Source organism: Rhinolophus ferrumequinum, chromosome 2, assembly GCF_004115265.2.
Source record: "Rhinolophus ferrumequinum isolate MPI-CBG mRhiFer1 chromosome 2, mRhiFer1_v1.p, whole genome shotgun sequence".
Taxonomy (NCBI): Eukaryota; Metazoa; Chordata; class Mammalia; order Chiroptera; family Rhinolophidae; genus Rhinolophus; species Rhinolophus ferrumequinum.
This window is the reverse complement of record NC_046285.1, coordinates 65,164,900-65,189,333: the sequence shown is the minus strand read 5'-3', so window position 1 is coordinate 65,189,333 and position 24,434 is coordinate 65,164,900. Positions and strand designations below refer to the sequence as shown.

Sequence of the window (24,434 nt, the reverse complement as noted above, 5' to 3'; positions counted from 1 at the left end):
CAAATGCTTGTAGTAACTAAAAGAAATGGATCTGGAACTAATTTTATAATTGGATGCCTGTTTTAATTGTTCTTTTGGTCATTTATTTACAAATTTGTACACCAATATGGGAAGTTCCCCAGAAACTGTTGTGAATATTCTGTGGACTATAATGTAACATAACTACAAATATGAAATATTTGAAAAAATGTACATACAAATATATTTGGGGGAAGAAATATTTTTAAACGACAACTCCAAATTTTTTTTTATTTAAGGTCTAATGCAATTAAATGTAGAATTGCTTCACATTAACTCTTAAAAACCATTTCAATATTTGAACAAAGATTCTATTTAGCAACAATGTTGTAGGAGACAGAATGCTAAACACCGCGAGGAATGAGGTGAACAGGACATAGTCTCTGCCTTCTAGATGCTTAGTGTCTAGTAGCCAAGGTCAGGCATTTACACAGATAGAGCCTGTGATCCATGCTAAAGGAGATCAAAGTGATAATCAAGTACATAGAGAAATTCCCCACCCTGAGAAAATCAGGAACACTTCATAGACAGTAATTGCTGTTAGGAACAAATGGCATAATATACATTAAAGTACTCTGCAAACTGTTACATCCTGTTCCAACATTAGATGATTTTTTTCCCAAGAACAGAATGGAATATGTTGCATTCTAAATTAGACGTCAAGGATAGCTGGAGTAGGCACTTTTAGATGTAAAAACAGAGGTTGACCAAGACACAGAAACCAAGGAAACACAATAACAGAAACAGGGAGACACCAGGCAGAACAGGTTTTCATGGAGGAAGAGCTGGAAGCGGAAGCTTGTTTGGAGATCAAGGTTACTCTGAGGACCTAGACAGCTGGGCTTGTGCCTGTTCATACTTTAGTGTGAACATTTTAGTTTGGCTCTTCATAGGGCTCCTCTTCCTCTCACTACAGAACCAAGTGAGCTTTCTATCTCCCCTGCATATATTTTCTCTCTCTGCTTTGTTAACATTTCTCCTGCATATTCCACTTCTTACCCAGCTTGGCCTCAGACTCTACTTTAGGGCTGCCCTCTATACATATGTCTTCTCCATATCAGGCCATGTCACATATCCCTGTAGAGCTTAGGGATTAGCTGCCCTTGAGTCAGGTGGCCAACCATTGTCCAATCAACCTTGAACAGAGGAAAAGGGTCATGTGGTGCAAAGTGTGACGGCTTGGTTTTTCTCTTTCATTCAATCATTCATTGTTCTATTGTACTGATGATGCAATGTGAATGAGATTTTTCACTAAAGTCCCTTTCTTCATGAAGTTGGAAGAGACAATAATAAAAGAAAATAAATAAGCAAGATACATAATGCTATTTATCTAGGTAATGAATGCTATAGAAATATTAAAATATATAATAAGTATGACTGGCAGTGATAAGATGCTAATTTCGGCTGGGTCATTATGGGAGGAAATGGTATCCTGCAGAGGAGTAGAGTGAATAGTGTGGAGTCATAGTGCATTATATTATAATACCATAAGTAAAATATATCAACACTGCGAAGTTATTATACCGGTTCTCCTCCCAATCAAGTTTTAAATGAACATATCAGGTTTAAAATATATGTACTAGCTATTATGAACTATGAGAAATCAACTTACAAACCAGAAGCACAAATCCAAGACAACCTAGTGATAGTAAGAAACGATAAATCATCTCGGATTTATTGACAGTGATTATTGATAGGATAAAAGCCAATTTGAAATAAAGGATATAAAAACAATTTTAGATAGATCATTACTAGGATAGAGTGAAGGGAAAGACATTGAATCCCAATCCAGGTAGGCTTTGAACAATCCCACTTTTTGGAAATTCAAAGCAATCTAAAAATGCCTATAATATACTCATGGTGTTCAATGGAGAGAACACCACCAAGACTGAATTTCATTGGGAAAAAAACTTTGTATGCATGTACTTATGTCATCCCTGTTAAACATATTATTTAAAATCAAAATCCATTCATTGCACCATTTATTTACCCTAAGTGAATTGTAATTTCCAATGCTATATCTCATAAAAATATAATTTTTTGTCAGAAATGTTTCTCTCTTTTAGACATTACATTCTCAAGTCCTACCACCTTTTCTACATCACCCTAAGCTCATATAAAATCAGATAGGTAGCATGACTAAAATATTTTAATTGCTTTCTCATTATAGGCATCATCATGTAATTACCAGGTCATAGATTATCTAGTTTTACAAATACAGGTGGAAATCGTTCAATAGATCACTTTTTTCGATTAACCTCTTTCTGCATTTATCACCAATTCCTCTTCACAAGTTAATTTACATTGAGCTTTTCTCTGCAGAATGGTCTTCTTTTACTATATTCAGTTTTCTATGTCTCCTTTAGAACTTCAAAAAACAGGAGGACTTTGTTTTGCTTATATGGTTTTGTTTATATGTACAGTTACAAAAATTAAACAATAACTTCTCTTTGGAAACATCATGGTTCAGAGAAAGACCTACAACAAATATTATTTTTACCACTAAATAATTGAGAGAACGTTAGCAAGTTGTATAACTTCTCTGAAACCCAGATCCTCAATGGTAAAATTTATGACTGAAAGAGATGATGTATGTAAAATTTGGGGCACAAAATAAGGACTCAATGATCTTAGTCCTCTTTCAAGAGGGAATAATTTTCTATATGTCCAATTGATTATAGGAGGAAAGAGAAATAATATTCTCTGAGTTCAGTATAATGTAGGGATTAGAACTTTAAGTGGACATTCTCAGAGTGCACATTATTTACTTGATGGATGAAATGGATACCTTAGAGTTATCAATACATATCAAAATGTATGTCTCAAAAATAAAAAAAAAATATAGAAAATTATATATACAGTATAATTGGCAGTTCAAAATATAATCCTTTTGATATTTGCATTTTACAAGGTAATGTAAGCAATCACACTCTCTCTAATCATTGGCTAATCTTATACTAATCGTTGACTAATTCTTATTTTCCCATCTAAACCAGAATTAAGTTATACAAATATAAAAAGTAAACTCAGTAAGTTTCAGTCTCTTTTTGGCTGAGAATTTATCAAAAACATTTTTTAATTCAGGAGTTGGAGATGATATTCTGTGATCATAAATACTCAGTTCAGAAATTTGAAGTATTATTTTCAAATATGTCTGAGTCACAAAATGTTAAAAGAATAATGATTTGCCTTTGATTGGATCTTTCACCATGATGACTTCAAAAGGATAGAATTTGGAAGCAAAAGATAAATTTTCTTCTTGAGGCTAAAATTTACTAGCTGTGTAATCCTGGAAAATTACTTAATATTGCTGAGGCTCAAAACTTTCATTTATAAGAGTGGAAACAATGTCTCCGCTACTCTCTTCATGGAGCATTTTGAGGGATAAATGAGATAATGCACAGAGAAGCACTCAGAAAACTCGGAAACACTAAAAGAGGAAGGAAGGAACTGGGCAAAATTAGTGTCTCCTTTCTTTGAGTCTCCAAACAGGCTGTTTATAGTGTTGTAATTATCTGTTCTTATGGCCTGAAAATGACACAATGGCAGCGGGTGAGTAGAAACCTGGGGTCTGGTAAACTCCAGATTAAACCATCTGGTCCCAGCAGTCAGGAAAAGCCTAGGTTGAAATCACTTATTTAACCAGAAACAGTGTTATTTTTGTGATGTTTTGTGACATCCAGCTTCTGCAAGGGAACTAACAAAAGAGGTGTGCAGAACACAAAAGGCAGGTTGTCCTGCCTGGTTAGCACCTCTGTCCTGGCTGGTTAGCACCTCTGTCCTGAGTTACCACCTCTAACCTGGGGTTAGCATCTCTGTCCTGGGTTAGCACCTCTGCTTCAAGGAGGCAATGGAAGGGGTGGCTTATACCCCAGCCAACACACCAGTTTAGTGACTACAGAGGAGCCCATTGTTCACCATGAAAATCCCTGAACAAGAATGAGAAATTGATCCAATTCCTCAGGAATATTAGTCTTGCTGAGGTAAATTTGTGAGGCTTGGTGGGAGACAATGCAGGGTACTCTGCCCCAGGCACTAGTTGTTCAGATGTTGCAGGAGAGAACCTGCTCAGCCTCACATATGTTCTCTCTCCCCTCGTCCCTCTCCAAGATCCAAAGCTTGGATAAAAAATCATCCCTAGGTCTGGATTTTTGGACCCAATAGTCAGATTTCTACCATATTAACATCAAGAAGGCAGGACCCACTCAAATGCACTCTTCTTGATAAAAGGGTGAGTTAATTATTACACTTGCTGTTTTCCCCTGGCAAAAGATTGTAATACCTCCCTTCATTCTCTTCAAAAAAACAAACAGAATCCATTCCAGGCAGAGCCATTGTTTATATATTATATTTGTGTTCACCTATCTACCATGTTCTTACTTCTAACCAAGAGTGTTTGTCTGCCAACATTTTCAGATTTAGAAGCAGGGCTCTTCTTGATAGACTAAGAGAGGGGTCCACAGAGGAATATTCATCATCTGAGTAAGGCTTTTGGGTAAATTAAAACTCTCTGGACAGGATCCTCTTTCCCTCACTTAGACTGCAATGAACAGAAAGTAGATCATCTCTCCAGGCCATTATCAACTCTAAAAGTGCTTGTGGTTTTAAGACTTTGGCAGAACTTGTTGAAAACAGCATCATCATGATACACTTGTTCAAACTCTAATTTCAATGGCTCTTTTGTCCCACATGATGAATGATGAAATATATGGTCTGCTTCCCTGCCTCGGATCATTTCTTTTTTCTTTTTTTTTCACAGAACCAATCTGCATCACTTAAGTCCAAACTATTATATTAATCATCCTTTACACTAGACTAGAGAACTTCTTTTTAATTGTCCATATCATGGCCACCATGCATCAAAGGTAGGATCATTATCTTCCACTTATTTTCTTTTTTAGAGACCCAAATTCTTGTAGGAGGAGTTTTTAGCGTTGGAAACAGGCAAGAGTCAGAGAACCGGGAGCAGATTCCATCGTCAGCAATTTGATCTGGGTATTTGAATATACCAAGTCCAGGACACACCAGACGATACCATATTCAGTTTTCAGTCTGACTTGTTTTGCTTACAGATGTAGGGTGGACGGACTGGGACTTGATCCAGAGACAAGCATCTGATGAAAGCGACTTGAATCATTTTGCATTTTTAGTATTAAAGCAACACAAAGTAGTTTTCTGGGGCACTGTAGTCTCGTTTAAACATGTATAAACTGCTTAATTAGAGATTATAGCACTATTGGGAGAGAAAGCAAAAGTGATCATTTATATGATAATATAAACTGATAATTTAAAAATGATTCATGCTCATAAATGTTCCAACATGGCCGTGTAAGTTTATTACTGAGTACGGATGATGGAACAGAAGTCCTGTCCAGAAAGTAAGGCCTTTTATAAAACAATCTTTAAATGCCTTTTTTGTTTTTCCTGTATGGTAGAGTGGCACATAAAACTTAGTAAGATTTTAGGATGTGAGGATATGCTCATCCCCTCCTGCCGTGTCCCTGCTCTGTGTTCTTTGCCTCGTTCACACAGACTGGGACAGCTCATGTGGGCACATTCATGGAGCTTGAGGGGATTTGTGGAGGGAGTTCATTTTTGGAATGGGAGATTTGACTAGTAGATGAATTCTAAGTTTTCTTCCAACCCTGACTTTCTCCTGCCCAAAACAGGAAATGGAAATAATTTCTAGCTGCAAACGCTGGCAGAGATCCAAATTAAAAAGGAATTTTGTGATATGCCATTGGACAGGAAGAAAAATAGTAATTGTAGTTACAGGTCAAACAGAGAGTCTGAGGATAGACTATTTTAGTCAACATTTTATTTCAGCTTAAAATAAATCCTGGGTTTTTACAAGTCAATTTTTGAAGGCAGTCACTTATGTTACAATCTTTCTTAGAGGATGAGACAGGGGTAGAGGATGGGGGCTTTTCCAAAAGCATATTACCAAAGATGAAAAAATAATCTCTACTAATAAAATAAGTAGAATTAATACAAGGTAAAATTGTGTAATAGTTAAAGATCCTACCCTATTTTTCAGATAGACAGACAGATAGATAAAACACAAATATATTTTCTCTAAATATGTTTCTTTTTAATGTTTTTTTCGGTAGCATTAGTAATATATAACCACATGTCCTTTGCATTACCTTCACTAGAGGTAACCATTGTTAACATGTTATTGAATATTTTTTTAATATTTACATATATTTTTGTCAGTTTTTCATTTTTTTATCATCAAATATGTCAGTCTTTTTCCTATGGTTTCAGGATTTGGTGTCAAGATTATAAAATTATTTCTAGGACAATACAGTTTTTGTGTTCAGAATTTTGATCTACCTGGAATTTGTTACGGATGATATGTGAGGAATGTTATTTGTATTTTTCTCCAAATGGGTGTAATAAAATATTCTTTTCTTCCTTTACTGATTTGAAATGCCACATTTGTCATAGAAACATAGCAGTTAAGACAGAGGGTATGATCTTTACCTTATTCTGTACCATCGGTCTACTATCTATTCCTCTACTGGTATTGTATGGGTGTTAACTTATACTTACATTTTTTTATCTATTAGGGAAAATAGATAACCTCTAATAAATTTTCTAGCAGAGATGAATTATTCCAGCCTGAGCTAAAGCCTTCCTTGGAAGTGCTGGGAAATAGAGGGTGGAAGGACCCTTGTAGTCCAAGGATTTTTCTCCCTCAATAAACAGAATTTGCTGGGTTGACTATATTTTCCTGATCTTTCTGTGGGAAGTGACTCTGCCTGACTACACTAGCAGATGGCAGGTAACAGAGCACCTGCACGGGCCAGGGTGCATAACCTTGACCAGATTCAGTCCTTGCCTTCAAGGAGCTCACAGCCTAGCAAGGGAAGGCACCTAGATAGAAAAGGGTCTCATTCCAACTAGGGGCTGAATGAGAGGCTAACATTCCTGCCACCATCACCTGAGGTAAAAGCAGAATAACTCATTTAACTAATAGGAGAGAGAAACGGTTCCCAGGAACCTCTGAACAGAGAGATGGCAGAAAGTAACTAAAACTCTGTCTGCCCTAGGAGTATGTTAGCAAACCTCAAATGAAAGCTTCTTCATTTGCTTCTCACCATGTAATCATCTGCAGAAGCAAATTGGTCTTTGAGAAAGGAGATTTCTGTTAAAATAATTTATTTTATTAAACGTTTATTATGTACCAGAAATGCATGCACTGTGTGTATATTAATTTTTGAATTTATAATTTTAATATACATGTATATCATATGTATGTGTACATCTTCATTTATTCATGACAAGCTCCCTGGGAGGTAGCTATTATGCCTTTTATTTCACATTTGAATACACTGAGGCTCAGCTGGTCAGTATCATCACAACCTTACAGGCCCTTAGGCAATTATTGCATTACTCTAAGCCTCAAACTCCTCGTGGAGAAAACGTGAGGATCGATGCAAAGGACTACTGTGAGTAATTTGTGAGATAATGGATATAAAACTGGTAGCGCAGCGCCTGACACATAGAAAGTGCTAAACAGAGCCTGTATGAATAAGGATTCCCTGCAGGCTCAAATCAAACACTACATACTTATTTATTTAGGTTAGGTTTTTCATAACTATCTAATATAGCTAACAGAAGAGAAAAAAAAGGTCCTTTAGTAAAAAGAGGTTTATCTAAAAAGAATATTATTTAAAATATATGCCTGTTACGAAACTAATGTAATTAAGTCTTTAGTCCAACATTCCAACAGCTCAGCTTTCACCTTCCAAGCCCTCCGGTCAGGTCACTAACAGGTTTCCAGACCCCAGATTTGTAACAGAAGCACTAAAAAGCATTCCCTTTTGCCAGCATATTTAGTTCTACCTGAGCCCACATCCAAACACGGAAGCCTGTGCTGAAATAAAATGGATACATGCCCCACAAACAATCCCCAACTCTAATCTCCACGATTAATCACGGTGTCTCCAGACAGCCACACATCACAGGGACTCAGGTCACAACTTTCTCTGAGCTGAGCCCAGCCAGGGGCTACTCACATCTGAAAAGGGACAGTGTGAGGTCATCTGGAAGGGCAGGAACCCGTTCAGGTCAGTTTTACAACCTGGGCCCAGAGTAGCCATTCAATAAATACTTGCTGGTTCATTGATTGGAGTGGCAGGACCAGGTGAAAGCTTGCTCTCAGAACTCCAGTCTGCCATTCCCTAAAGCTAGAGGCCCCAAACAAAGTCATAACATTTTAAATTGTTCATTAGGAGCTGGGAATCTTTTTAATGATCTCCTTGTCAAAACCTACAAAGAGAAGAGGTGAGATCAAGCCAAGGTTTCCATATTGATAAACTGAAAATTACTGGCCCAAAGGGTGACAGTGAGAGGGGAGGGTTCGCATGAGATCAAGAGGTCATCCCACTGAGATCTGGGAAGGTTTAACCAGAGGCATTGCATCTGATCATCCTCATTCTTCCTCTCACTCCTCTTCCCTCTCTTTTTTGCTTGGTGCTAGAAGGTCATAGAGACAAAGAGAGAGGAAAGAAGAGAAGATGGATATTTTCAGGAGGAGTGGATGAAATGATTTTATCTTTCCATTTGTCCCCTTTTCCTCCCCTTCATAAACACACGATTGCATTTAAAAATGGAACATCAAAGTTTGGTTGACGGTGGATTTGGAAAAGGGAGAAGCTTTTCAAAATTGCCAAATTTTCAAAAGTGGATATTTTTTTCTTTGTTTTGTATTCATAATTTTAATTTCTGTTATAACATATAACATATTCACATAAAAATTGGGGGGGGGGAACTGAGGGGACAAAAATCACCCATTGTCCCACTAGTTGGAAATAATAACAGCTGATATTTATTGAGAATTTTGTAATGCACCAGGCACTTCACCAAGAGCTTTATGCATCATATTGTTTAATCCTCACAACACTAAGAAGTAAGCACTATTTTTATCTCTCATCTATAGTTGAAATTAAGGCACTCAGTAGTTGAGTAACTTGCCCAGAGTCACAGCTTGTAATTGGTGAAAACAGGATTCAGACTCAGAGTGATTTCAATGCCCAAGCCTTCAACCACCCTACTTCCATCTAATATTTTCATCGTTTTAAAATTGGAGTTAAAATTACACTCATGCACAATTTTGGAACAGGACTAGTACACTCTTCCCCCACTCCACAAACAGGGGGATTTCCTAGTCCTTATCTGAATGAAAGTAAAAGTAAGTCTACTATTTCAAAGTGTTCTATAGAGTTTCATGAGCCATTGAGAAACACATAACATAAAATTAGTGACTGAAAAGCAAATTACTTCATAATTTTGCCAAGGAAATTTGTGGGGGAAAAAAGTACAATCTAGAATGGAGAAGAGGCTAATATCTCATGAATCAACTTTTTATGGGTCTTTATCTAAAGTAATTCTCCTCCTCACACAGTTGGTCCCACCGATCTGAGTATGACCAGAGAAAAATCTCAAACTTCCCCACGTACAATCAATACACAGTGGTAGCACTCCCTACCTCTCCTTTGTAGACCAATTTCCCTAACGAAACCCACTTTGAAGAAAACAGCACTTAGCCAGACATAAAGAGTTGAATTGTTAAAATCTAGTATCTATATCGAGGGGCAAGAGGCAGCTTGGCCTCTCAGGGCCCCCGGACCTTAAATTTGACGTTAAGGCTCCACACCTTCCCTGATATGGGCAAATCCCTTAACGTCTTTGGTCATAGTCACTGCACTCAAAAATGAAGGCATGGACGCTGTGGGGACAGAGCCCCAGAAAGCAGTTTCCAGGCTCTCGGCCTCACATAGAAAGGTGCTGGCTCAGGTAGTAAATGGCCATCGACTGATCAAATGGCCAGCAGCTGTGGCTAGTTGGTCGTCAGCTGTAACCAGTGAGCCATTAGCCATGAATATAACTGCTGTGGCTAGGCTAGCAGAAGAAAAGGGGGGAGCTAGCAAGAAGATGGGGGCTGGGCCTGCAAGCGGCGCAGTGAGGGTTGAGAATTGTGTTGCTCCTGGTTCCTGTGTCTCCAACCCAGCCGCCAGCGAGAGTATAGTGGTGTGACTCCCCTACCTATGGCTCCGTGGGTGTTCCTTTTTGGCCTCACCATATCCTGCGTTCTTGTGTGGGGAGCGGGACCAGAGACCCCGCAGGCCGCCCCGCACGACACATGGCGAAGTCGGAGGGATCTCCTGCACAACAGACGCACACAGTGCCTTCCTGTGAAACCTGGGCTCTGATGTAGGATAGCAGGTCTGCCCGTCAGCAGGTTGAGAGAATCAGACCCAGCTCTCCCTATACTCTGGCTTCATTCAAAGCAGCCTCTGCCTTTATCTTTTTATATTTTGGAGGTTCTATATAAAACTTTGTTTGAAAAAAGGACTTGCAGCTAAATTTTTTTTGGTAAAAAATACTGGATTAGATGATATCTAAAGTCATCTTCAGTCCTATGCGATCTTTTTTTATGATAACCCAATTCAAATATGTATGTTTTATGCAAAGCTAAACGTGCATCCCCCTCACATCTGTAGCATGTGCTGTTTTTCACAGGCCTTCATTTTTCTTTTTTGCTTTTACTGGCAATATTTATGAAGGGCCTGAATTATCTTAATCACACCAGCAGCTGTATATCATGTTCAGGCTACATAATTTGTGATCTCTTACTCTCAACTCGCAGCATTTTGGACCACATTTTTTTAGACTCTGAAAAACCAAGAGTTCTAGATAGAACACAAAGGAAATACTGACCAACCCCTGCCTCCCTCAAAAGAATCTTCACCTCTGGTTTCCTAAGGCAGAGGTTCATTGAGGGCACACATATCATTTAACGTTTATGTTATTCTCAGACTCTCTTAAGGAATGACACACATGTGAGATGCATCCAAATTAGAAGAGCTTGATACTCAAATGTCTGGAAAGGGATAGCTGGATTTGCAATGACCATGTTATGTTGTCATCAGCCATGAAGGTCTCATGATGGGCTGTGTGTATTTTCCATAAAAAAGACGCTAGTAGAGAAGTTCATTTTATTTATGTTTTTTGTTTTTGTTTTTGTTTTTTGTTTTTTTAAGTAGTGTCTGTCAGTTTAAAATCTGGGTAATGCTATAATCCTGGCAGGTGAATATGTTTTGGTAAGCTTATTGTTTGTGCCTGCCTATTTTGTTTCATTTAAATCATTCTCAAATTGTGGCACATGTGATACACCATCTATCTTAGCATCAGGCAGGGAGGTATAGTTGAAAGTGAGGGTTTCTACTGAATCAGGATCTCTACAAGAAGGGGCTATCTTCTTAATATGCTCCATTGGGCTTTTAATGCACATCAAAGTCATTCTCTTTTTTCATGTGACTCTTTTGCTGTAATATGGCCTCAGAAAACATAATTTGTGTGTTCCAAATGTTTTGGCCACCAAAGGTATGAAGTTTGGCGCATCCCCTTGCCACTCAATTTCTTTTTAAGAAATAAAATAGGGACTCTAAGGCTGGGGTGAGGGTTCTGTAGAGGATCTCTGAGGTATCTTCCAACTCGAACATGTTATTCCTGAGGTTATTTGGGTTAACTTAAGCTTGGAAGCTAGAGCAGTTTATTACCTTAGGTACTTTTTAGTTAGAGCTCTTATCCATTAAATGGCACACATTCAACCAAGAGGAACAGAAACTTTTAAAATATTTATGTACATATTTATGATGTGTGAAATGGAAAATGATACATCTGGGAACAAGAACCACATATGACAAAAGTGCCTAATAAAATAAGCAAACCAGTAAGAAGTCATATAACATCTGACTCAGTTCCTCCTAGAGGGGCAATCGAATGAGATCTACCTTGAAATCCACAATTAAATGTACTATAGAGTCTAGTCACAGAATACTGCATCAAAAGACATAATTTGGTCCTTTATGAGTCTGCTTTTTTGTTGAATAAGTTAATGTTCCTAAACTGAATTCTAGGTAGTTTTTTGATTCATTGATCTAAATTTTTCCCACTGGTATCTATTTACTCTAAAAATCAGCTGCTGACCAACTTTTATTCTATTGATTTTGACCAATGCTTATTTTTTGGACCGATGGTTATTTAATGTTTATAAGTGTGGCAAGTTCTATTTCCTGAAATACTCTTGATAATCTTCTATATTCAGTGTCCCAGCCATAGACTGAGCCTTTAACAGCTTTTGCCTGTGCCATTGCCACGTCCTCCCAACCCATCACCCTACCCATTTCAATACATCTTCCACCCTGAATTCCTAAAATGCAAATCTGATTATGTTACTCTTCCTCTTAAAACTCTATTGGCTACTAATTACCTGCTGGGATAAACTCCAGCCTTTTGAACATGGCATACTAGACCATTCATTACTTAGCTAAGCCTATATCTTGCATAGGCTTATCCCCAAACACTGAAATTTCAATCACGCTAAGTTCTTTGACAGCCATAACTTTGGAGATGCTGTTCTCTCCTTCTGGCATGCCCTCTTTCTTCCCTCCATATGTAGCCAATATGCCTGGCATGTTTGATAAATAGCAGGAAATCCACTAAGGGAAGAGCAAAGTGAACAGGGGAAGAATGTTAGAAGATGGGAGGTAAAAATAGAAAATCATATAGGACCTTATACTTTGAGTAAGACGAAATATCATTGGAAGGCTCATAGCAAGAGTAGCCTGATCTGTTTTGTATTTTAACATAGAGTTCACTCTGGCTGCTGTGGTGAGAATGATCTGTGAGAGTGAGGAAGTGTGAGGAGAACAGAAGCAGAAAGACCAATTAGGAATAAATTACACTAACGTGAGCAAGAAATTAGTGTGGAAACAGTGAGAAGTACCCAGATTCTGGATATATTTTAAAACTAGAGCCAATAGGATTTCCTGGTGAATTCATGTAGAGTATGATGGAAATAAGAAAGCAAAGATGACCCCCCAAGTTTTGGGTGAGAGCAAAAAAATGGAGTAGCCACTTATTGAGATGCAGGAAGAAGTGTACATTTACAGGAGATGGTAATGCATTAGAAGTTCAGTCTTGGGGATTTTGAATTGTCTATTAGACACTCAAGTGGGACTATATTGTAGGCAGCTGGATACACGAGTCTGCAATTTAAGGGGGAGGTTGTATCTAGAGAAATTTATTTGTAAGTTGTCAACTATAGGCATTATTTACAAGTGAGTACAGATATAAAAGAGGAATATGAACACATAAAACACTATAAAAGTGAGATGAATGAAGAAATTAATGAATTATACTGATTGAGAATCCACCTTGCAGAGTGAAGTGAATAATACAAAAGTCTCATCAGTATCACTCAAAGGATTTCATTCGTCACTTTCTTCTCTTATGGAAAACTCGTTGGCAACCCTCATTTCCAAGAACACACCACTGATGCAGTTATTTATTAGGCTAATATAAATATAGTGCGTGCAATTATCTGTTTCAATATTGAATAACTCATGTCTTCTTGTTCTGTACCTTAGAGGTTACAAGTATATATTTGCAAAAAGAAACAAAATGCAATACAATATGATGAGACTGTCAGGTTTTTAGATGGATATCACAGCTGAAAGAGGTGTCTGGACATATTAAAAATTCCTCACGTGATGATTTACAGTTTACAATGTGCTGTATCATCTATTATTTCTTTTTGACTTTGACCTCATGACATGCACATAGTAGGCAGGTGGACATTACTATCCCCGATTTAAATTTGGAGAGGTGAAGTCCAAGAGGTGAAGTCATTTTCTTGAATTGATGACTGGGTCATCCTGGCCTGAGTCCTGGTAGTCCAACGTCTGCCCCCTCCACTTCCACTTTCCTGAGGAGCCCAAGGTCTGCCCCATCCTTAACTGTCATCCAATAAAACTGTCACAGGATGGCAAGTAGTGTGAGTCTTTTTCCATTTCATAGTTAAGAATGAGAAAATAAATGGTCCTTACTGACACCATTTTGCCAGTCAGCAGCACTGTGTGTCTTGGATCTGAGATTAATCACCGGAAACACCCAGAGGCATGGAATCTCGGGCTTTCCCAAGCAGCACCATGGAGAATGATGACCCTGAGAGTGTATCTGGACACACTTCTACTCACCCACCTTCCACTCATCCACTTCACCCCCTTGTCAGCCCTTGTTGCCTTTGCATTTGGATTTGCACCCACAGAGGCCGAGGGTACATTTGCTCCTCACTCAGATCTGACATCTCTCTATCATTAACCTCCCATCTTGGACAGTTTCTCTTTATGAACTAAATTTCTAAGTCTTACCCACACACTCCCTTACATCCAGATGCAGATGATCTATTTTAATTTTAATAGCCTCTGCTCAACAATAGTGCAGAATAAGAATACCATTGATTTTATACTTGCTGTGCTCTCAGCCTTTACCCACATTTATCTAAGCTGTACAATAATGCTAACAAGAAAGACATTGTTTTTCTATTTTACAAATGAGGACACAAACTCAGAATGACATGACCAAACTCCTATGGTCACATAGCTGCTAATAATAGTAAGAATTGAGATATGAACCTGCGCCTATGTTACTCCAACATCTAAGCTCTTTCATTAACTCTGCACTATCACCTCCCCTGATCCTCTGTCCCCCTCTCCATTTAGCTCAACACAAGCTAATTTGTACTCTATTTTTCTCCCTCTGGATCAGGTTAATCACTTCTTGTTTCTCCCTTAAGAGGTCCAACAAAATTTTCCATGGTCTTTCATCCTCTGTCCCCATGTCTCCACCACCACCACCCTGGAGACTGTCAAAACCTTGTTAGAATTAATGAAATCCAGAAATGAATCAGATGTCTTTACAACACCCAGGTTAAAAGGAATTCCCAATGTGTCTAAAAGACAAAAGATCCTATTTTGTATCAGGCTCCAAAACTGTTTCTCAAATAGCTCTCATAAATCTTTACCAAAATCAAAAGATATGATTTATAAGAGAACCTCTTTCAGTTAACACATCCATCCCATTGTTACTTTAAAGCAAGGGTTCTATGTGGCATGTGGTTGGAGAGGAGGGGAAAGGGTCAGCAGGGTTTCCATCCCGCTCAGTCTTGGCAGGTGTACCTGGTGTTACTCTACACAGATGCCAGACACTCATAAAGGAACAGGGTTAGTCACACAGTCCCAAGCTACCTTCCCTAAACAGGCATCATGGGGAGGAGTTTAAGTCATAAGCTGACATTCTTATGTCTCTTGCCCATAATGGATTTTTATCACATCATAAAGGAGCTCCTCAGCCAATTAGAAATCATTGCCTTGCTGAATCAGTTATGATTGCAGGGCACTCTGGAATGTTACGTTGATTGCGATGTTAATATGTAGGAAGATACACAATGTGCAGCTCAATAACCATTCTATTAACGTCCAGTTTGAAGTTCATTTCTGATATCATTACTATGGAGGAGAAAATGAGCCACAGGACCCAGCATGGGGAAAAGTAAAACTCCCTTATAAGTATGCAGGCATCTAAAAGCTACTTGCCTCTCCCCAGCTTCATTCATCATGAAATGTGCACAGAACTGAGTTTGCACAGTCAGACCCATTCCATAATCAAAGGGAAAGTTTCAATTGAGATAAAATTGGGATGCAAAGCATGAGACTGGGGGCAAAGTCACACTGTCATTTCCATTATGGATGCAGTAATACAACAAACAAAGCATTTGCCGTGAATTGCATTAAAACTCCTGAAGCAGAAATACTGGGGATGCTCCAGTACCGCCATGTCAGTGATTTCACATAAATACTATATTTGAATGATGACTGGGTTCCATTTGCCGTGAGTTGTGTTTGACATGATTATGGGCAAGGTATTTAAACACTGATTTTCATTTTTCCCCTTCATAAAAACTGACCTTGTTCATAAACGCCTGGGCTACAATGCCCTCTTTTGTTTGGGCTCTGCAATATTCCGACTGTTAAAATCTGGAGGGGAGAAGGAATGTCAGAAGAAGCAAATCATGAAGTCTTAACAAGAACTCACATTTTTAAACTTGTGGCGGGAGGGTAGTTTGATGACAAGAAATCTGGAGAAATACAGGACAACAGACAAGGTATATGAACCTCGAGTATCTAATTAGAATCTAACACCAAACCAGCCTCCAAATCTCTAGAGCATACAGTCATAAGCTCAAATTGTCTGACCTTTCAGCTACACTCTCTCCATCTGAACCCAGACAGTAGTTCCAGGCAAAAAAGGGTTTGGTGATCTGAGCTTGGGATTTATGGAGGACTCTGGGTTTGAGTCCAGTCAAGTGATCTACACAGCACTGCTTTTCTGAGATACAAATTATAGACAATTAAAGTCTGTAAAGCAGTACAGGACATGAATTGGAATATAGAAGCAGAGTGATCAGACTTCATAGCAACCTGATAGACATGCTATTCATTCATTCATTCATTCATTCATTCATTCATTCATTCATTCATTCTGCTAAGGAAACTTATTCCATGGATACACACCCGTGATAAGCCAGTTAGTGAGGGAATGAAAAAGGAAAAGCTATGATTATAGTAGTTTGTTCATTAATCAGAAGGGAGAGGGAGAGATAAGGGAAGGGCAGAACCAACTTGAAACTCGTGATACTTGAGCTGTGTTTTCAAGGTGGAATGCCAGTCTGTCAGAGGATAGAATGGAAAAGGCCAGAGTGAGAGGGAGCAGCCTGAGGAGAAGGAAGAAGGGGTCAGAGAGTACATGTGCCCAGGGGACCTCATCTGATCTGAGCTGTGCTGGTCCATGTTGAAGTTAAATGTAATTGGGAAAGATCACACCCTGAGGGTCACATGAGTCAGGTTGGGACTGTGTGCACTTACCTCTGAGTTAGTTGTTTGCAGTTCTGGCTGCACATTACACTTGAGGAGCTTATGAAATATACTCAGACCCCATCCTCAGAGATTCAATTTGTTTGGTTTGGGGAAGGTCCTGAAGTGGCAATTTTCAATGCTACCCAGGTACAGCTGGGGCTGAGCACCAAATTACAGGAATGGAATTATGCCAAGAATGTTTAAGCAGAGAAATGTCAAGGTCAGTTCTGTGTTGAGAAAGATAAGCCTAGCAGATGTGTGGAGAATTGATGGGGAGAAGTGGAAACCAGGTAGGAGACTAACATAGTCTATTAGAGCAGTGGTGTTCTTACTGGTCCACCAATACTCATCTAGGATTTTACGGAGTTTTTACAAGGGTTATAAAACCTTGGCTTTTAATTTGTTTTTTTAAATATTTCTTTAATTACTGCTAAAAAGAATTATTGACCAAAAAAAATTCCAATGTGATATAAATCAAATTTTAACACATTAGCAACAGTTGAATTTATGTTTCCAACTTAATTGAATATTCTTCTGAGATTTTTAATTGGCAAATAGTCTAGAGTTATATGGGAAGCTGTTTCAAAGGGGTGGGGGAGTCACCGAGCTACAGGATTTTTTAAAAAGAGCATACAAATAAACAGAACACACATTGAATGTTAAAGATGAATGACCTCTCAGGACTGCAGACTTCAAATATTTGTGTTCTTCAAGCTCATTCTCTTATACTGACTTCCTTTTTCTTGTACATTTACTTTTTTTAAAAAAATTGTGGCAAAATACACATAGAAAAATTTACAATCTGAACAATTTTTTAGCGTACTGCTCATTAGTGTTAAGTATATTCTCATTGTCATGTAACCAACCTTCAGATCTTTTTCATTTTGCTACTGAAACTCCATTCTCATTAAACAACTCCCATTTCCCCCTACACCCAGCCCCTGGCAACCACCATTCATTCTGTTTCTACGAGTTTGACTTCTCTAGATACCTCAAATGATGGAATCATACAGCCTTCTGGTGACTGACTAGCTCATTTCACTTAACATAACGTCTTCAAGGTTTATTCATGTTGTAGCATATGGCAGAATTTCCTTCCTTTTTAAGACTGAATAATAATTCAATACATACAAGGGAAAAAACAAATTTTGTTTATCCATTCGTCCATCGCCAGACATTTTGAGTTGCTTTCCTCTCTTGGCTATTGTGAATAGTGCAGCTTGAAACATGAGTATGCAAGTACCATGATCTCTTCAAGACCCTGCTTTCAATTCTTTTGGCGCTATCCGCTGCAGGGAGGTTGCTGGATCAGACAGTAATTCTATTTTACAATGTTTTAAAAAATACATTTACCTTCAATAAGGGAAAGCGACACATTGGAAAATAAATGTATCCTTATAAAAAACAGGTTTATCTATTTAAAGTTAGAGTTCTACTTAAAAACTTATTTAGAAAAGTTGGGAGGGGAGAAGAATCTGCTGCTTTGGGAAGAGGGATAGACGGGGGCAGGGGGGGACCACAGGACAGAGACGATAGGCATGGAGTGCAGTTGCCAAGATGGATCAGAGAGATCTCTGGAGCCCCCCCCACACAACCACCACCCTACTCTTTAATGATTGTGGTCTTGAGGAGAAGTCCTGGTCTTTATGAAAGTAAACTCCACATGAGGAAACCCTTTAGAGAGCATAATCTTGGAGTCAGTGAAAGTTCCTGTCCACAGCTGACTCAGAGGAAAAGCTGCTACAAAGATTATAGAAAAGTGAAAAATTGCATTATTTCCCCAGGCATTTCTCAGTAGTGGGTCTCCTTTTAAGTCACAGGGTAAAGAAATTGTACAGAGAAGCTCCTCATTCTGTTTTGCCTGGGGCCTTGTCTCCTCCTTCAATATTCCAAAATGTGTAGCACCACAGTAAATTCTGCATTGTGTTTTGAAAGGCAGGTTACCTTTCTCGGCATATCAGCAGAGAAGGTTCCTATCAGAGGAAGTGGAGAACTACTTACCAGTGGTCCTCTTAAGCAATTAGTTGGGGCCAGAAAACAACAAAGGCAACGAAAGGAAGCCATTATGCAAATATACAGCCAATAATTGCCCACCCACCTTAAGTAGCCTTGGCAAAGAATGGAGGGGAGTACCTGACTTGAAGGGTTTCTGCCAGGCTAAGTTATTAGACCTCTTTATAGTTAATAACAGACTTCTGCATAATTTTTCCTCAACAGGCTTACTGTCTTCATATGGTTGGTGGGGAGGAGGACATAAGAAGGATGGCTCAAGGATAACACCTTGGTCACAGCTCAGATGACTTAGCAGAGGCCTGGAGTACAGGGTGGAGAGCAGGTTCGGGGACTTTGACAAATCAGTAGTCTGGAGTAGGTACAACCTTTAGCTATAGAGCAGCATGAAGCCGGAGTGAAACAGGGCTCAAACCAAAATCATTCGCCCAAAAACCTTTTTTTCTGGATCACCTACTATGCCCATGGAATAATCCTGGTTGCTGGGAGAGCTTTGATGAATAGAACAAACATGGTCTAAATCTTCAGGGAGTTTCTAGGCGATGTAACAGGCAAGTGAGCAGTAATTCCATTAAAGGCGGTCAATGAAAAACAAGATGTTGCCAAGAGCTCTGTGGGACACTTAGGACAAGCCCCTAGTGGAGCTCTGGCTATTGGGGGCGGTAGTCCAGGGGACGTGGCGTCTCAGTACAGCCAGAGGGATGAGGAGAGGCCAGCCGGGTGAGGGGGAGTGGGTTTCAGGCAGAGGAAGCAGCACCTACCGTGTTTCCCCCAAAATAAGACCTAACCGGAAAATCAGCCCTAGCATGATTTTTCAGGATGACATCCCCTGAACATAAGCCCTGATGCATCTTTTGGAGCAAAAATTAATATAAGACCTGGTCTTATTTTCAGGGAAACACAGTACAAAGGTCCTGTGGCAGGAGAGAGGCTGGCATGCTGGGTAAAGACAAGTAGTTCAATAGGATGAAGATGAAATGAGTCAGACGAGGAGGTTCGTGACTCTCTCCTACTTGAGTGAGCACCAAAGCCATCTTGACAACTTGTGAAAGTACAGATAGCTGGGCCCACTACCAGATTTTGTGATATTTTAGCTCTGGAGAAGTCACATTTCAGCAAGCTCCCAGGTGATGCTGATGAAGCTGATCTGGGGACAACATACTGGCAACTACGAATATAGAGAATGTAGTGGAGTTTGAAAGCACATTCCATCCCAAAGTGATCATTATAGTAAGAAAGATGGCAGCTGCCTGAACTACAGAGGTAGACCTGGGGACGGAGAGGTACGGAGACTGCAGAACTGGCAATTCTCAATGACTAACTGCATGGAGAGGGTGATGGGGTATTCAGAGTGTAGTGTCAGAATGATTGTGTTACTCCCTGAAGCAGGGAGAAAAGAAAGAGCAGATTTGTGGAAGAAAATGGCATTTGGGTCTGAGCTTGGTGCTTATGAGTCACAGAAGTAGAAAGTAATAATCAAATGAATGTTATTTCAAATGTATGTATCAAATATATATAAAGCAGGTAATCAAATGTATGCTCTTTAGGAGCTAAAGGAAATACAAAAATGGGCTGGAGGCACAAGTTAGGTTCCCAGGACAAAATCCTGAAAGGAATAAAACAAACAAATAAGAAACCACATGATAATTTGAGAAGTAGGCAAAGAGAAAGCAAAAAAAAAAAAAAAAAAAAAAAAAAAAAGACCAAAAACCAGGAATGCCCAAGAAATGCACCAAATAGAAGAGAGAGTGTCCAGGAGTCAGTGCTCTACAAATACAGAGGACCAACAAGACAGGGTCACCAACATCCATAGACTTTAGAAACAAGGAGGTGTGAATTAGGGAGGGCGTTTTTGTTGAAATGACAAGGGGGGTAGTTGGATGTTGTACCAGGCTGATGGTTCCATATTCTGTGCAGTGGAAATTCTATTGTGAAATGGAAATTTTACAATAGAATTTGCTGATTCCCTAATTTAAGCATCTTAATTCTACCTAACAGGACATGTGAAAATGTCATGTGTATGGGAAAGCAAACTCGAAGGCTGGTAAGAGAAACGTACATTGAACACATATTGGTCTGAAAGGAAGTGTGCCCACAACACAGTTCAAAGCTCCAGAACAAGAGTTCTCACACAGAGGAGACCCAGAGCCATCCCAAGGAGGCTAGGGCAACCCTTTGCTGGAGAAGCTTAGTCTGCTGAGTACAGGTCTGCTCACTTCTTTCCCTCAGGTGCATGCAGCCTCTGCTCTTTTTCTCATCACCTCCTCCTCAGCGTGCTCTCATCCTTGCGCATCCTCCCCAAGAGTCTCACTCCTCTGGGACAAAGCAATTGGGAGTGCTAAATGTGAGCACTGCTTAGGGGTGAGAGAATGAAACCATAGGACAGACATGCAGCTGGAATGGGGTTGAGACAGACGAAGTTAGGTATAATTGAGAGAAATTGTAAAATTAATTCCAAAATATGGATGATAATGCCAAAATAGAGGTTAACTAAATATCATTCAATACAGAAACGTACTAAAAGAAACAATTAAATCTGGGGGGGAGGAAATGCAGTGTAACCCAGAACCATGAATATTTCATAGCCAGAAGCATTTAGAAATGTCTGAAATCCACATTACAGTCTTCTCATAACCTAAATTTACCATACAGTTTTAGTTCAAAAATTTGAGCATGATTTTAAACGTTTTATGGATATTTTAAAAATGAAATAAAGAAGTATAATGCAATTGACAACTTTGAGCTGACGAGATCTGATTTTTAAACTTAGAGAAATACAGAAAATCTCATTTTAACCGATACCTGCTAGTGGTTTCCCTTACCAAATCATTCATCTGACTTGTTAGTGCCTAATGATATTTATTTTGAACTTACTTGCCTTATGATAAAGCTCAGAATCTGGCCGTATTGCTGGTTAATATATTTGACACAAAGTAAATCATTTAATCTGTCGGTTTCCTAGTAAGTAAAATTATTCAATTTGAATAGATGATCTCTAAGGTCCTGGCTAGCCCTAAGAATTCTGTAAATGTGACACATTACACTGATAACTCTAATATAATACCTTATGACCAACAAAATCATAAAGTAGACGAAAGTTAGATGTTATCAAATTCAACCTACCTGTTTCACTGATCAATAAAAAGAGTCCCTAAAAGAGTTAATACCTTGCCTATTACCAAGCAGCTTTTCAGGACCAGATCCAGAGTCAGATTTAGGACCAGTACTATTTCTACTACAGCAAACAGCTCTTACAAAGAGGTGAAGAACATGAAGGATTGAACACAGAAACTCAGTACTGAAAGGGGACAGTAAAATTGCAAATATGATGGACTTCTTAGAAGAAAGATCTTTTAACCAACTTCTAAAGCATTTGAAACATATGGAATGGCTGAGAGGAAGTAGATAATAAATTAAAAAAGCAAAAGACAAGAAGGATTGTGGATGGTATATATTATTACATACTTAAAAACTAATGTTTTTGTGTTTAAAAGGCCTTCAAACCTCTGGTCACAATAGCCTGCTAACTTTAGTTTTTAAAGTGCCCAGATTTCAGGACTACAATTAGAGTTGTGTTTCTCATTCTCAGCAATGGAGGTATTTTATTTTATTAATAGTTGAGAATATATATATGTTCTCAATAGTTGAGAACATATATATATAGTCACCATGGTAAAGATTAAAGTAAATGTAATTGTCACTTCAGTTAGCAATAGCCCTCTGATGTTCATGCAGAAAATGTGTGCGTGTTCATATGCTTCAGGTTTGTTAAGTGATTTATCAACAAATACTGAAGACAAAAAAAAAATCATAATTTCTGAGGTCAAACTAATAGGAGTAATTTCCTTCTATGCTCTGGTATCTTGTTGACACAATCTTTTAAAACCAGATATTTCTTAAAAACTTTAATGAAAAGAGTAAATCAATGTGCATTGGATCCATGTTGCTTCTCAGCTTGCAGGAATGCACTTCTGTGGTAGTTATAGGGTTCTTCTTTAAATAAAATTTTAATGTGGATGTGGTAGTAGACCCAGGGAACACAAAGGGAAGAGGCGAGCTTAAATATATGGGTCCATATTATGAATCATTCTAAACCAACATGAAAATATATACTGAGGAGAAATAAGATTATAGATAGTCATGGGTTACAGAGGCTTAGAGGGAGGTAAGAGCAAAATAAACAAGATTAGAAAATTAAATTCAAACGTCGAAAGGAAAACAACAAACAGCACAAATGCTTTGGGGGGGAAAATAGGACGTTCTTTCAAGAAGAGTTTTATAGTTTTACCCACAAGCTAGTAAAAATCATTTGACCTGTCAGGACATAGTGTTAAGGTTCAAATGCTCAAATTGCCTCTTATTCTTTTGTTAAAACAGCCCTAAAGTACATGTAGGGTTGGTTTATAATCCCCATTTCATAGATAGAAAAATTGAAGAAGAGAATAAGCTTTCATGATATGTCTACAGATCCATAAGAAATCACTTGTGAAAATGGAAAATGGGACCTAGATATCTTATCTACCAACCCATTCCTTTTTCATAGACTAGGCCGGAATGGATGACCAGAGGAATAATTCCATTTCCTTTCCGAGAGAGATTTTAGAACTAGACAGATACCCATCTCTCTCATTGGGGAAATGTGGCATGGCAAGGCCGATAGACATGTTTTAGTTTTTGTTTGTTTGTTTGTTTGCCTAGGTATTGGAACTCTTTAAGGTGATTTTTATTGTGTATGTATTACATTCTAAAAGGAACATAGAAACAAATAAGAATTATCCAAATTCCTAGGATGCAAAATTAATAGTTACTATAATATTGAAATACTTGCTTCTAATTGTACAGGTCAGTTTGCTTTTAAAACTCATTGCTATTAAAAAAATGTTATTATCATATTAAAAAAATTAAATGCTTTCAAAAAGTGCAAAGTTAAAGTTTTAAAATAACACAACAACAAAAAAAAACATCATCCAGGAGAAATCATCCTTGACATTAAGAAAACATCATTCCTGATACATTTCCAATGTGCATATACCTATAGAAGAAATGGTAGATAGATGAATAGATTTGTAATAAAATTATAATTATTTTATAGGTGGTATTTGTAATTAAAAATAATGAATTTAATTTTATTTCCTATAGGTAATAAACAAGAAAAAAATTAACTGATACCAAATTGTTTCTATAAGTCAAATTCTTACTTTTTCATATTAAAAATGAATAAATCACCACAAACTTGAGTTGTATGCATTAAATATATACAACTTTTTAACATGTCAGTCATAATAAATGTTGTCTTTTTTTTTTTAATCAGCACAAATAATACAACTTTCTTACTTGTTTTGGTGGGTCTTTCCTTCTAGCCAACACACCACCACCACTACCATCATCATCCTCATCATTGTCATCATCGTCATCATAAATATTGCTATTATTTAGGGCTCACCATGTTTCAGATACCATGCGAAGTTTTTCTTTACATTAATTATTTTATTTATCCTCAGAACTCATCTGACCACAGATGTGTGCTGAACCATCTTCCCTTAAACTTCTCTAAACTCACCTATTTCAAGAGAAAGGCAGAGCAGGTAGCTAACCAGACAGACCCAGAGAGCCTCATTCTTGCATTCAGCGGATAAG

The 24,434-nt window shown here is 38.2% G+C and overlaps 1 protein-coding gene across 7 annotated transcripts in view; it reads left to right on the top strand.

Annotated features, from left to right (window-relative positions):
- KCNMB2 (potassium calcium-activated channel subfamily M regulatory beta subunit 2) overlaps nucleotides 1–24,434 on the top strand; it is a 227,034-nt gene that overhangs the window by 39,677 nt on the left and 162,923 nt on the right. For 2 of the 7 annotated variants that reach the window (XM_033131863.1, XM_033131853.1), the window contains exon 2: nucleotides 4,778–4,883. The exons of 4 other annotated variants lie outside the window; for them this stretch is intronic. In XM_033131863.1, coding sequence (XP_032987754.1) covers nucleotides 4,864–4,883 — 20 coding nt within the window. In that variant the 5' untranslated portion in view covers nucleotides 4,778–4,863. Of the gene's footprint in view, nucleotides 1–4,777; nucleotides 4,884–24,434 lie in introns of those variants that run through there. One more of the 7 variants, XM_033131902.1, reaches the window with a different exon arrangement.